The sequence below is a fragment of the Triticum dicoccoides genome, chromosome 4A, assembly GCF_002162155.2.
Source record: "Triticum dicoccoides isolate Atlit2015 ecotype Zavitan chromosome 4A, WEW_v2.0, whole genome shotgun sequence".
Lineage (NCBI taxonomy): Eukaryota > Viridiplantae > Streptophyta > Magnoliopsida > Poales > Poaceae > Triticum > Triticum dicoccoides.
The window spans coordinates 51,765,488-51,778,501 of record NC_041386.1 but is presented as its reverse complement, the minus strand read 5'-3'; the positions used below and the strand labels follow the sequence as shown (position 1 = coordinate 51,778,501).

The 13,014-nt window shown below is 44.2% G+C and overlaps 1 protein-coding gene across 2 annotated transcripts; it reads right to left on the bottom strand.

Moving 5' to 3' along the window:
- Window positions 1-7,444: 7,444 nt before the first annotated feature.
- Window positions 7,445-11,947, bottom strand: LOC119284929 (protein DROOPING LEAF). 2 transcript variants are annotated; one of them, XM_037564117.1, is made up of 7 exons: window positions 11,643-11,947; window positions 10,911-11,063; window positions 10,099-10,192; window positions 9,859-9,907; window positions 8,095-8,170; window positions 7,890-7,976; window positions 7,445-7,791 (listed from the first exon to the last, which is right to left on the bottom strand). In XM_037564117.1, exons 1-7 carry the CDS (start codon window positions 11,718-11,720, stop codon window positions 7,720-7,722), a joined length of 609 nt encoding a protein of 202 aa, XP_037420014.1. In that variant the 5' UTR covers window positions 11,721-11,947; the 3' UTR covers window positions 7,445-7,719. The 2 variants fall into 2 exon arrangements, with proteins under 2 accessions (XP_037420014.1, XP_037420015.1); XM_037564118.1 differs by having other exon boundaries at window positions 10,911-11,057; window positions 11,643-11,946.
- Window positions 11,948-13,014: the final 1,067 nt, after the last annotated feature.

The window sequence follows — 13,014 nt, the reverse complement described above, 5'->3', positions numbered from 1 at the left end:
GGCTAGGAAACTTAACCATCTTTGATTAATGAGCTAGTCAAGTAGAGGCAAACTAGGGACACTCTGTTTGTCTATGTATTCACACATGTACTAAGTTTCCGCTTAATACAATTCTAGCATGAATAATAAACATTTATCATGATATAAAGAAATATAAATAGCAACTTTATTATTGCCTCTAGGGAAAATTTCCTTCATGTCCTATGTCATTCTTCTTTAATTTAGCAATTCTCCGCTACTGCTTAAAAATATAATAGAATTCATTTCCTGCCAGGTGAAGTGCTTCGTCCAACCTTCCATTCTTCTACTACACATCATTTCTTGAAACCCACTGACGGTGTCCTGGACTAGGGGGTACTCACCACGTCATCTCCCGATCTGTTAGATTGGGCCGAGGACTCCCATGGCCGTATACTCATGGGCCAGTTCGGACAGCTGCCGCATACATGGAGATTCCACAAGACTTGGTGATCAAGGCAAGGACTCCTCCCCACCGGCGTATTCGGCTAGGACTCTTGTTATCCTAGGCCTCTGGTGCATTATATAAACTGAGGCCAGGCTAGTCGATAGATCATATACAACATCATACCATAGGCTAGCTTCTAGGGTTTAGCCTCTACGATCTCGTGGTAGATCAACTCTTTTAATACTCATATCATCAAGAACAATCAAACAGGACGTAGGGTATTACCTCCATCAAGAGGGCCCGAAACTGCGTAAACATCGTGTCCCCCGCCTCCTGTTACCATCGATCCTAGACGCACAGTTCGGGACCCCCTACCCGAGATCCGCCGGTTTTGACACCAACATTGGTGCTTTCATTGAGAGTTTCGTTGTGTGATCGGCAAAAGGATCAATGGCTCGCCCGCAGGTCAACTGCGACGCCGGCTTCTTCGTCACCGGCTCGGCCGGTCACCTTGGCTGGACCGAGGACTGTGTCCTACCTCCGATCGTCATGTTCGGATGAGGGCCTTCATCAACATCAACTCCGATCTCTATCAAGATCATGGAGGAATCATCCAGGGAGCCCGGGGCTCAACATCAACATTGCCCTCGGGCGACCGTGCTATTTTTCTGGACAGCGAACTCGTATCCGCCGCCATCGCCTCCTCAAGTGTCTTTTAGCGATTGCTTCGGTGGAATTGTGCGGAATTGAGTCTAAAATAACCCTGGAAAAATTCGTCGAGTTCCGATGGAGGAATCTCTGGCAATCTGTGATATGCCGGAGCCGTGTCAAATCTGAATGGGAATCTAGACGAGTTTAGGGCGTGGTGTCCAGCTTCTAGCTCGTATGTCCTTTGGAAGATCCAACCGTTGATCGGCTGCGGAATTCCTATATCTACCACCCCTCAAAATTTCAGCTCGATTCGGCCGTCCAAACTTCGGGAACCTTCCGATTAGTGCATCACTTTTCGGATCTGTTTTCTGCGCAAAACGAATCTGACCCGAGTTCTTCTTTTTTATGAACGGGATTTTGGACATCCTTTTTGAATAAAGTTTTGTATGGGGTATTGTGTTTTGTTCCCGAACACATCTCACTAACTTTAAAATCTTTTGAACAAGATCTTCACCATCATGCTGGTGTCAAACCAGTCCGGCAATATTGCTCCACGGTTCCGACCTGCGCTAGACACGTCGTCACTTTGTTGAGCCGAGCTCAACTTCTTCGGATCATCATCTCGGCGAGCTGAACATGAGTTCAGCATCGCGAAGGATAAATCATCACCAACATCGCTGCCCCACGGATTACACGGAGCGGGCACACCGGCATCGCCGCACAGTCACTTCATCAAGCCGGCATTGACCACGTCATGACCTGCATCGGGAGGGCTGCACTGTTGCTCCTTCAAGCCGGTGTCCATCACGCCGACCTACCTCGACTCATCGGCTGACATCGAGGATTCGACATCTCGGCTGGACCGGGGGCTTCGCCATCTCTTCATCAACCTACTCTGGATAGTTCGGCGTCACTAGCCGATCAGCTCCGTCACGTTAGCTGGACCGAGGGCTTTGCCTCGGCAAGCCAACCTTTGCCAGCATCGCCATGCCATCGCTTTATCGCCCATCAGGCAATGTGTGTGCGGATCGAGTCCCAATTTTGGGAATCACCTTTCTTCGGATTGCTACAACAAATAAACAAGGTGCTATTAATCCTAGTATTTTTTTGCTTGTTTGGGTTCATTTTTCCCAAGGAATTATTACTCTGGTTTGTCCATCATCTGTACGCAGGTCTATCAAATGGTGGCCGCATTAACAATGGTCGCATGGTGGTTCGGTCAGTTTTCGTATATAGTCCGGCGAATGCCTCATCCGGAACTCGGACCGACCTGTGAATTCAGACTTTACCACGCCTTTACCATGATTTTTTATATATACTATTATCTCCGGTTTGCACCATTTTTTGTGCACAGGAAAATGATCCGGGTTGGGCAGTATCGTCAGCTCGGCGTACTAACATACCACGCCACCTCGGCTAGACGGGGGGCTTCGTCAACACTTCATTACCCCATGCCGGGTACTTCGGCATCACTCTGCCGGCCTGCATTGACCATGCTATGTCACCACTTCGGAGTGCCGAGCTCTTTGCTCCGCCACCTTGGGACCGGCTTGGGGGATGAAACCTTGTCCCACATCAAGCTTGGACCGTGTCATCAATACCGAACACATTAACCAGCTAAGTCGTCTTCATACTCAAAGTTTTAAATTTTTAACTTGTGTTCGGTTCGACCAAGCATTATACCTTTTTGGAAAAAAGTTGCTTGTAAAAAAATCTCCTTGTCATAACTTTGTTTGTGACACACAAATTCAAATACCCCGTTTACTTGGGGGCTTCCTTTATGAAGCTTTTCCTCTTGCATATGATTATACTTGTACGGCTTCGTTCCTTGTTCGTGTATTACGCCACAATATGCACCATATTGACTTAAGCGATTTGCAAGCTGGGTTGCCTCGCTCCTGTGTTTACCCCTATGTTCCCGATTGTTTGACTAGGGAGTAAAGGGAGCACCTCTGCGATTGTCACGATCGGGTCATCCGAGCCGGACCTAAGACTGGGTGAAGCCGAAAGCTAGCGCTCTTATTGTTTTCAATTATGGTCGGCACACAACGGAACTCATGAGTACAAAAAATCTATTGCACAAGTCTCATAGTAACAATGAGCACCGAAGAAAGGTATCGGTGGGGGTACTATTTTCTTCGAAGATTCTTCTTACACTTCGTCAGTAATATAGTATAAGTTCCCTGAACACGCTTTGTCCGTTACAGCCTTATGGCATGATTGCCTGGTTATCCGAAACACCGTCGATATTCTCGACAGGTGGAGTACATAACACTTTCGGCCCTTGACCAAAGAGGGAGAAGCATATGGTCGGTTAAGACGCGTATAAAGTTCGGGTGAACACAGATATGATATAAGTACTTTGGTACATACAACCATTATACATAAAATTCTTTTACCCAAGTCACTTGGGGGCTCTTAAATTTATATGAGCCGTTTTTATAGTAAGTGTTCTTGTTCTTAGCCGTTGCAAAGTTATTATTATTATTATTATTATTATTATTATTATTATTATTATTATTATTATTATTATTATTATTTATCACTCCTTTTTTCCGACATGAGTGTGTGGTCATTAGCTGGGGAGCCTAATTTCCCTCTCAAAGCCGCCAGAGTTTAGTTTGCTAAACTGGCCTAAAGATAAGTACTCCGCCTTCGGGATAGGAGGTTGAAGCCGTAGGCTGACCCGCTCGAAGTCTTTAGATAGGATGTGTCATGTTAAAACACGACAGAAGCATTTTTTTTTCTTCTAAAGTCCAATTTTCAGATTGGCACCGAACACTTGATCTTGTTCGGACGTCAGGTTTTCACTGACATTTTTTGGTTTTCCAAGCCTATGGCACTTTTTAACTATTTGTGTGTTTCTAGCATAAGTCTCGCAGTGCAACGCCGGATATCTTTAGAGATTCGGCAAAAACATTCTCGGACACTACTATATATGCATCGGTTTTGAATTGTGTCTTCGGTCAATAGTTGGGTTGCCCGGCTCCTGTGCTTGCCTCCTACGTTCCGCTTTGTTCGGCTAGGTGTGCAAAGGGAGAACCACTGCGATTGTGCTTCCAGCTCGCATGGTTAAGCACCTCACTGGAGAAAGCCGAAAACCGACTGTCACAATAGGCGTAAACTGGTCAGCGATCTGATGACTATGTTAAAATGAGGGTCGTTCATAACATTGGCCGAAGTGTTTACGGCTTGACCTCGGATGTCGCTGAACACTAACCGGGGGCTCATAGCTAGCTTCCCCAGTTTAAAGCTCCTATGACTAAGCGAAAGTTCTAAACCCCGCATATCTGATTGCCTCGTTTCCGCTAACACAACCGCCTTCGGGCACCGAGACGTCGGCTAAGGATTGTTTTGTTATTGCGGAAACACCCTGCGTAGTATCTACCAAGGGGTAGAGGCCGACGATGGGCCACTTTCAACTGATAAACGGTCGCAATGGAGTCAAAATAATGATGTAAAGTACTTGGATACATAGAATCATTACACATAATTTGTGATTTTACTCTGGATATCGATCCTTAATTCGACCACCCGTGCCCACATTAAGGCTCGGGGGCTATTGGGCTTTGCGCTCATTATTTACAAATATTAAAGGGGCACATCGATCCCCTGATCTGGTGTTGCCACCCGACCAGTGTCTCGGGGGCTACTGCATTTCCTATTCAATGCAGAAAATTCAAAGGGCTCAGTGTTCGGCTTGATCGAACTATGGGAAAGCGTGTCTTTGGACAACAATAAGTACCATCTGGACCTATCTGGCATCAAGCTAATATATCACGGCGACTTCTCACAACCCTCTCTCAGGGGCCCGTTCGCCGATCACTATTATCTCTAATATATTACACTGCGTTTTTTATTCCTATGTATGCTGGCGAGCTAGGAGTTGATCCTCAAGCCGATTTCGCGCATCGACCTGAGTCTCAGGGGCTACTGGGAACAGCGGTTTTATGCTTTCCTTCAGGTGCATCTCGGGTTTTAGACTGATACACACCTTGAGGGCTACTGGATATACATCGGCAAAGAATAAACTGCACCAGTTAAAAGTATTCACAAAAAATCAGCCCGTGGTCGGGGTGGTGTACCACCTTGGAAGCAGTCCGGCATAAAGCTCGGGCGCTAGTGGCTAGCTCCATAGAGGGCATTCCCGGCATTAAGCTCGGCTAAACTCCTTCAACTTTTTTGGACCAAGATGATCTATGACATCTAGGATATAGTCCGGCATTGGAGCTTGGACACAGTCCGTCGTTGGAGCTCAGATACATTTCGGTGTTGGAGCTCGGAAGCAGTCCGACATTGGTGCTCGACTGCAAAAGATACCTCGAATGCAGTCTGGCGTTAGAGCTCGGACGCAAGAGGACACTGCCTCCCAGGAACAACTTCAAACCCGAGGTGTGGCATAAAAATTACAAGACATTGATAAAGGCCGGAAACTTAAAGGGGCTCCTCGGATACCCGACGTGTAAACTCGTGGAATGCATTTCGGTGATCCTCAAGATCGAAGATGAGAAGATTTGTTGAACCAGTTTTCAAGACCGACAACCGAAGATGAAGAACAGTTCGGAAGAATCGAGGAGCGTCCCTAACTTGAAGACCAGTTCAGGGGGCTACTGACGGTGTCCTGGACTAGGGGGTACTCACCACGTCATCTCCCGATCTATTAGATTGGGCCGAGGACCCCCCATGGCCGTATACTCATGGGCCAGTTCGGACAGCTGCCGCATACATGGAAGATTCCACAAGACTTGGTGATCAAGGCAAGGACTCCTCCCCACCGGCGTATTCGTCTAGGACTCTTGTTATCCTAGGCCTCTGGTGCATTATATAAACCGAGGCCAGACTAGTCGATAGATCATATACAACAATCATACCAAAGGCTAGCTTCTAGGGTTTAGCCTCTACGATCTTGTGGTAGATCAACTCTTGTAATCCTCATATCATCAAGAACAATCAAGCAGGACGTAGGGTATTACCTCCATCAAGAGGGCCCAAACCTGGGTACACATCGTGTCCCCCGCCTCCTGTTACCATCGTTCCTAGACGCACAGTTGGGACCCCCTACCCGAGATCCACCGGTTTTGACACCGACACCCGCCTTAACTATGCCACCTTTTATGGACTTACCGAATAAACTTATGTTTTCTTTGGTAAGCCAATAAATGATTACAAAATAAAATATTAAAATATGGATAGGTAAATTACGGGCAGGATTTTGTAAACATTTATTTACACAATCACATTATAATATCGACTGGTAAATCACTGACTAAATTTCTAGAATATTAATTTATACCCATTGCAACGCACGGGCAATTACCTAGTATAAAAAAATATGAACATCCACAACACCAAATTATTTTCATTACTTCTATTTTTTTCCATGACCTTCATCATAAAATATATTATTTGATGTAGTTTATATTAGCATATTTGTCTATAAACTTGGTCAAGCTTAGAGGTTTGACACTTAACTAGGACAAAACTGTAGCTTCAATTAATTGGAGATGAGGGAGAGTATTATATAACTTTTGCAAAAAAAAATTGTTATGTAACCAATGATCAAGAAGGTATATATAACCCCACAACATTCTCCAAGAAAGCATGGAACTTATTTCTGAAATATGGCTATCACGGTTCCAAAGAACGGCCAACTATATGCACAACAAAGGAATACACACACACACACACACACACACACAGAGAGAGAGAGAGAGATAGAGAGAGGAATATACTTTGTGGCTGTGGGGATAGTAGCTAGGATATAGCTCCAGAAGAATATGCAAGATGGGCATAAACATCTGAAATGGTCCTCTTTTGCATGCCATAGCTAGTTCAGCAAGAATCAGGTACTAGTTCTGATGTTCATCGTATCCGCAAATGGTCCAATTTAAGTACCACTCTATAACAAGTAAATTTTGGGGTTTAATCACTGACAATTAAAGTTTATTTCAAAAGACTGTATATAGTTATCTATATCAGTGTGTCCATAACAGAAAGCAGAAAATGCCTAACAAATGTGCCTTGTATTTAGTTAAAAAAGGTAGTATTAGCTCCTTTCCCAAAATGAGTGATATTTTAGAAATAGTGGAGCACTATCTTTGACAAATAATTAGTAACTATTATTGCTTGTTTTGGTGCAACTAGTAACCTTATTTCTCAATGAAAAATCGTTCCAAATATTTTTTTATAAGTTTCTTACTTACTTGCATATTCTTAAAAGTATTAAGATCAAAGGATAGGTACCCGCAAAAAAAAAAATCAAAGGATAGATACATAATAAAAAACGTAGTCTTTTGAAAAGGCCGGAAGAGGTACTATATATACCGTATAACTACCATGCATGTTATGCAAACCAATTACCTGTAAGTCTGTAACCCATGCATGATATACAGCCAAGAACAATTGCGATGAAAAAATATTATAAGGTAGCAGCTGTTCATAATTAAAGGGTGCGTACGTACGCTCCAACAACAAATATAACAGACAACACCATCAACTTAACGACACAGCAACAGCAGCAACGAAGTAACCAAACATAAATTAAACGCGTGCGCTTATGCATTATATATATGCATAGCGACGGATGATGATGATGAGCTAGCTGATAAGTAACCGATGCATGCGGTAGCAGTACTAATTAATCCCAGCATGCTTGTGATGCCTTAGGCGCTGCGCTCCATCTGCTTGAAGATGTCGAAGCTCTCAACGACTTGCTCGGTGGCCCTCTCCTGCAGCTACGTCCCCATGTATATTACATGCAGACAGACATTCAGTATCCAGCATATTTCTGAACTAAATATTAGCACACATATATTTAACTGGTGAATATTACCTGAGGACCGGGCACTACTATTCTGGGCTCTGGGGCGCTGTTGGAAGCAGAGACAGTCGATGAGCAGCGAGGGTCGCACTTCGCCCACTGCATATGTACATAATCGGGTGTGATCAATGGGATTGTTTCAGAGATTTCAGTAAATAATTTAACTGGAGGAAAAGCTGAACAGCATGTAGGGGGGGAATGGACTTATTGATCTTACGTTCTTAGCAGCCATGCTGAAGGCTTCTCTGTGAGGGATGTCTGGCTTTGCAGCTTTGATACGTTGTATTTCCTCCCTGGCAGGCCAAACATAACATAACTATATTACTGGGGATGTCAAATTTATAATATTGTTGTTGGAGGTATACGCGTTATGTCATACCATATCTCTACATATCCTTATTATTCTATGACTGCTTATTTATGTCATGCATTCTTATTTTCGACCCTGCTATATCTCACTAGTTCTCTCTCTCTGCAAGCAGTATTGTGAAGGACCTACCAAGTTTTTTTAGTCAAGCTAGTTGCTAAGTTATAGCAATTGCGGGATTAGAAAGGGAGTTCTAATTAAAACTGACCTCAAGGCACAGCAACATGAAACTAGGATGGTGCATTTTCTTCCATGCCCTATCAACCTATTTTATTAATGGTTAGTTCGACATGCCACTTCCAACTCTATTCATTAAGGGTAAGTCCAGTAGCATATAGTAATTCATTAAGCGCAAATCCAGTAGCATATATAATCCAGTAGCACACAAAGACTGGTCAAAACTTCAAATAGATAGTCACTTCTCTTGTTTTAAATGGATAATAATTTCAGTATGATTTTATGTTTCAATTACAGAGCAAGGACTTGAGAAAATTGTTGGGTACCTAGGCAACAACCCAACTGGAAACATGAAACAAAGATTGTTGCACTAATATCCTTACTTTATATCGAACTCGATCTTTTAACACATAATTCCATTTTATACTGGATGACTCCCTGATAGTCAATTCGTGTGGTGTGCATTGTTTGGCTCAAGGAGGAAGTAAAATGTGTTACTGCATGCATTTCACCGACTGATTTAATTTATAATTTGGTTTAATTCTTTTAGAAATATCCATGAAAACCAATTTTTTAAATTGTGGGCTATGGAAAATAGCGACGGACCTCCAAATCAGCTATAGCAGGCTATAGCGGGCTATTTGTGAAGGAAACCATTTAGCGGCACCCTGCTGAAAAGACTATAGTGGGCTATAGCGAAGCTATGGCCGGCTATTTAAAACCATGATGAAAATTCCGCTATAGCCGGCTATTTAAAACTATGATGAAAACTAAAATAACGCGAATTAATTAGTGTTAATTATTTGTGTTTAGAAAGAATTGACCTAATAATTAAATGCCATCTCACCTAGGTTCCAAAACTGGCAAGGCAAGATTGTACAAAAATTTAGAATAATATATTTTGTTTGTGGCTAGCACCTTTACTAATTAATAAGCCAGACAAGGAACACGTATCTCGTGGTACCATGTTAGAGTAGTTGAAAAAATAGTAATTATACGGAAAATATGGTTTGTGCATAATATTGCATCAAATCCGAATTCCTAAAAACACACCTACTGTAAACAAAATAAGATCCCTGTACTATGTTCTAGCTAGGTTTCCGTACACAAGGATTTGTACTTGGTTGACCACTGGAAACGACTCATTAATAATTCATTACCGACTATCTATATACTGGCTTCAATATATTGTACCACTGGTCTGTCCACATTTTTACAAATAAACTCCTAACTTGTGATGACATAAAATATATGGGGTACGTATGTATAGTAAAAATCCATGGATCCCGTGATAAGACTCAGTTAAATAAGGGCCGTAAACCCTCAAACAAAGAGAATAAACCAGACAGCATAAATTCTGTGACATGTACTAATAGTACTAGGGATGTATGATGCATTTGAACAGCCTAAAAGGAAAATATTGAAACGCCTTCTCACCTCATGAAGCGATTGTAGGCTGATGGTAGGCGATGTTTCTTCTCTGGGGCTACAGTCAAATTAAAAGAAATACTGATCAGAAACAAAGATCTTAACATCTTTTTCCCATCTTTGTTAATCTAATTAGTTTTCATAAACCAAAAACAAAATTTAAACAAGTAAATCTGGCTTCAGAAGCATGGAAGAGCAAAAAACTAGAAAGAAAAGAAGGAAGAGGTAATGAAGTTTCTTGCTACTTACGCTTCACAACAAAGGGAGCTCTGGGGCTGGCATCACTTGATGTCGGCGAGGCCAGCGGTGGCAGCGGCTGGTTCCTCCTGCAGTCAGTGCATCCCTAACAGCCGGAAATATGTGTACGCATCAGAATCAAGATCTCAAAATGACATGTAGGGATCGAGGATGATAATATCAATATTTCCTAGAAAACATTCCAAGATCTTCACGAGCCATCAAAAATATTAATGAATGCATCTCCTTTCAAAATACGTATGAGTTAGGACATGGAAGAACCATGAATGCCCCGCAAAAAAAAAAAAAAAACCCCATGAATGCACAGGAGAGCTGCTGCTAGCTCGCTTCTGCATGCTGCCTTAAATAACACCAACCGGCTTTTGCAGTGGTCAGATGTTTCCCAGGCCACAGATGAGCAAAAGAAATCTTTTGTTGTCCAGCGTTGTCTAATCTTGCCTTGCAAATAGTACTTTTGAGCAGCTCAAGGAGAGAGAGGGAGAGAGAGAGAGAGAGCGCGCGCGCAAACAAAGATAGCAAAGAAAAGGCAACACTGGCGCAATCTGAAAGAAAAGCAAGAGAGGACCATATTTCATGAGAAAATCCTGCACGCCATGCTCCACGATTTATACTTCTTTGTGTGTTTTACTTTTTTTTCGTCAGTGCAGCTTCTTATCCTGCACCGTTCGTCCTCATTACTTTCTCTCCCCTCATAAAAAGTATAACATATCTCTTTAGAAAGAGAAACAGCAAGAAGATAAACCCCAAATTAAAGTTGATGCAAATATATAAATGAATAGGGGGCAGCGAGACGAAAGTGAGACCTGGAACGGCCCCATGGGGTGGTGGTGGTCATTTGGGGAGAGGGGCTGCACCATGGGCGGCGGCCGTGGGCTGAGAAAGGAGAGGTTGTTGCAGTGGCCGCATTTCACAGTCACCGTGTCCATCAGCCTCTTGCATGGAACCCCAACCTGCAGCTACCCAGAAAACACAAGATCAATCACACAATGACATAAACTGAAAACTGTGTGAACCACTCAGCTCAGCTGATTCCCTTGCATGGCGCTACTTCCCCTGTTAATTTGTGCAAGAAATCTGAAAGAACAAAGAAAGAGGGGGTGCATGCCAAAGAGGAAGGCAGGGAGAGGATAGAACATACTAAATTGGGAGTCATGTCCAATCTCATGCATGTTACAAGAAAGAAGAGGAGAAAAATAAAGAGTATGGAGGTCTGGGAACCACCAGACCTAATGGAGGTAAAAAGATGGAACATGACACACTAGCTATCAGCAAGACAAAAGCACCAGGAACCAACGAAACAACTGCATAGAAAAAGAGCTGTACACACGACACACCAATCATGTCGCATGAACAATAATACTAGTAAGTGTCCCCTCCAATCAGGGAGGGCTAGCAAGAAGCCGGACTGATCTGGCTTCCTACTCTCCCTTGCGAGCAAGGTAATAAAAAAAATGCTAGGACAAAACAAAACCATGATCATCGCAAAGCTCCTACTAGCCCAGTAGCCAGTAGCTCCGGTTTCTCGAGGAGTTTACCGCGAGCACGGTGTTGCAGTACGTGCAGCGCACGTAGCAGAGGTGCTCGGACGGCGACACCAAATCCATGCTCTGCATGCTCGCTAGCCAACGGACGACGGGTCGTTCCGGCGGTGGGTGGCCGGCGTCGGTGGGACGGAGAGGTCAAGAGTGAGCTTGGGCGCGCGCGAAGAGCCAACAGAAGACGAGGATGTGGAGGGTAGGAGGGTGGGAGGTAGAAGAAGAAGAAGAAGAAGAAGAAGAAGAAGGTGGAGGAGGGGGACGAGTGTGTGTGTAGAGAGGTCTCCGGCCTGGAGAAGATGTGGTAGGGTTTCTACTCTCGCAATAATGAGGGCGGGGAGGGGGCGGGACCCACGTACGCCCGCGCATCGATAGACGGACACCCATAAAGTTGCCCGAGACAAGCGAGATACACGATACGCGCTAGCTGCTGAGCCGCTGCCGCGCATACTCGCAGCGCGGTGGTGTAGTGCGTCTCAAGGGAAAGAGGAACTGTCACACCCCGCCCGGCCGGCCTGCTCCTCCTCCTCCCTCCTAGCCCCTCCATCCTAGCTGCTACATCCGATCGAGTGATCCATCCATCCAATTGAAATCGTGCGAGGCGACGCCATGGTGGGAGCAGTGGCACATCCATCGATCCATCCAATTGCGCCTTTGCTACCTCTCCTGTTGCGTTTTGTACGACTACGACTACCCGGCTTGTGATCGGTCGATCTATCTATCGGTGTAGGTCTATGTACGTACGTACCTTTGAATAACTCGTGGTAGATCGACTTGAGTAGTTTGACCCGACATATGCGCGTTCAATTTGGTCGAGTACTGTGAGGATACAGCATGGTACGGCCGAGACTTGTCCATCGGCGCGCATCACGTATGGTCGTCGTGTGAATTCACTCATAGGATCCTATGTACTGCGATGTGTATGAGTGTGATCGCCTGCGCAATGCATGAGATACATGCCCAAGGTCGATCTCCGAGGGGAGACATTGCACGAAACGCTGAAGGCGACCTCTCGAGTTCCCATCTGATGCTCTATCATGTGTGTTACGCTGTTGTTTTCGCCTTTGGTGTTTTGGGTTCTCAAAGAAACCTCACTTTCTGAGGCTAGATGGAGGGTCCGGCTAGATTTACGCAACACGGAGAATACCTAACTTCTGTGTTTTGTTTTCCTCTTCGACCTAAGAAGCGGCGGTATTTTTCTCGTCTTGCAAAAACACAAAGATATCACACCTCTAGAAGATCTGTTCACGGCTGCCGTGGTTACATTGAAGCAAAGCCCTATCACAAGTTTTAGGGGACACTCTTCTAACCTTGTGTGTGTAGCATCATTTCGCTTAATCATGGTAGCTCTTGTTCTTAGGAGAAGACATTG

Excerpts from the sequence above, each read along its gene's own strand:
- LOC119284929 (XM_037564117.1), bottom strand. The coding sequence starts at position 11,720 with ATGCAGAGCATGGATTTGGTGTCGCCGTCCGAGCACCTCTGCTACGTG. Across the intron at positions 11,064-11,642 it reads ACTGCAACACCGTGCTCGCG|CTGCAGGTTGGGGTTCCATG; the intron begins GTAAACTCCTCG and ends TTTTCTGGGTAG. Across the intron at positions 7,977-8,094 it reads TCAGCATGGCTGCTAAGAAC|TGGGCGAAGTGCGACCCTCG; the intron begins GTAAGATCAATA and ends GTACATATGCAG.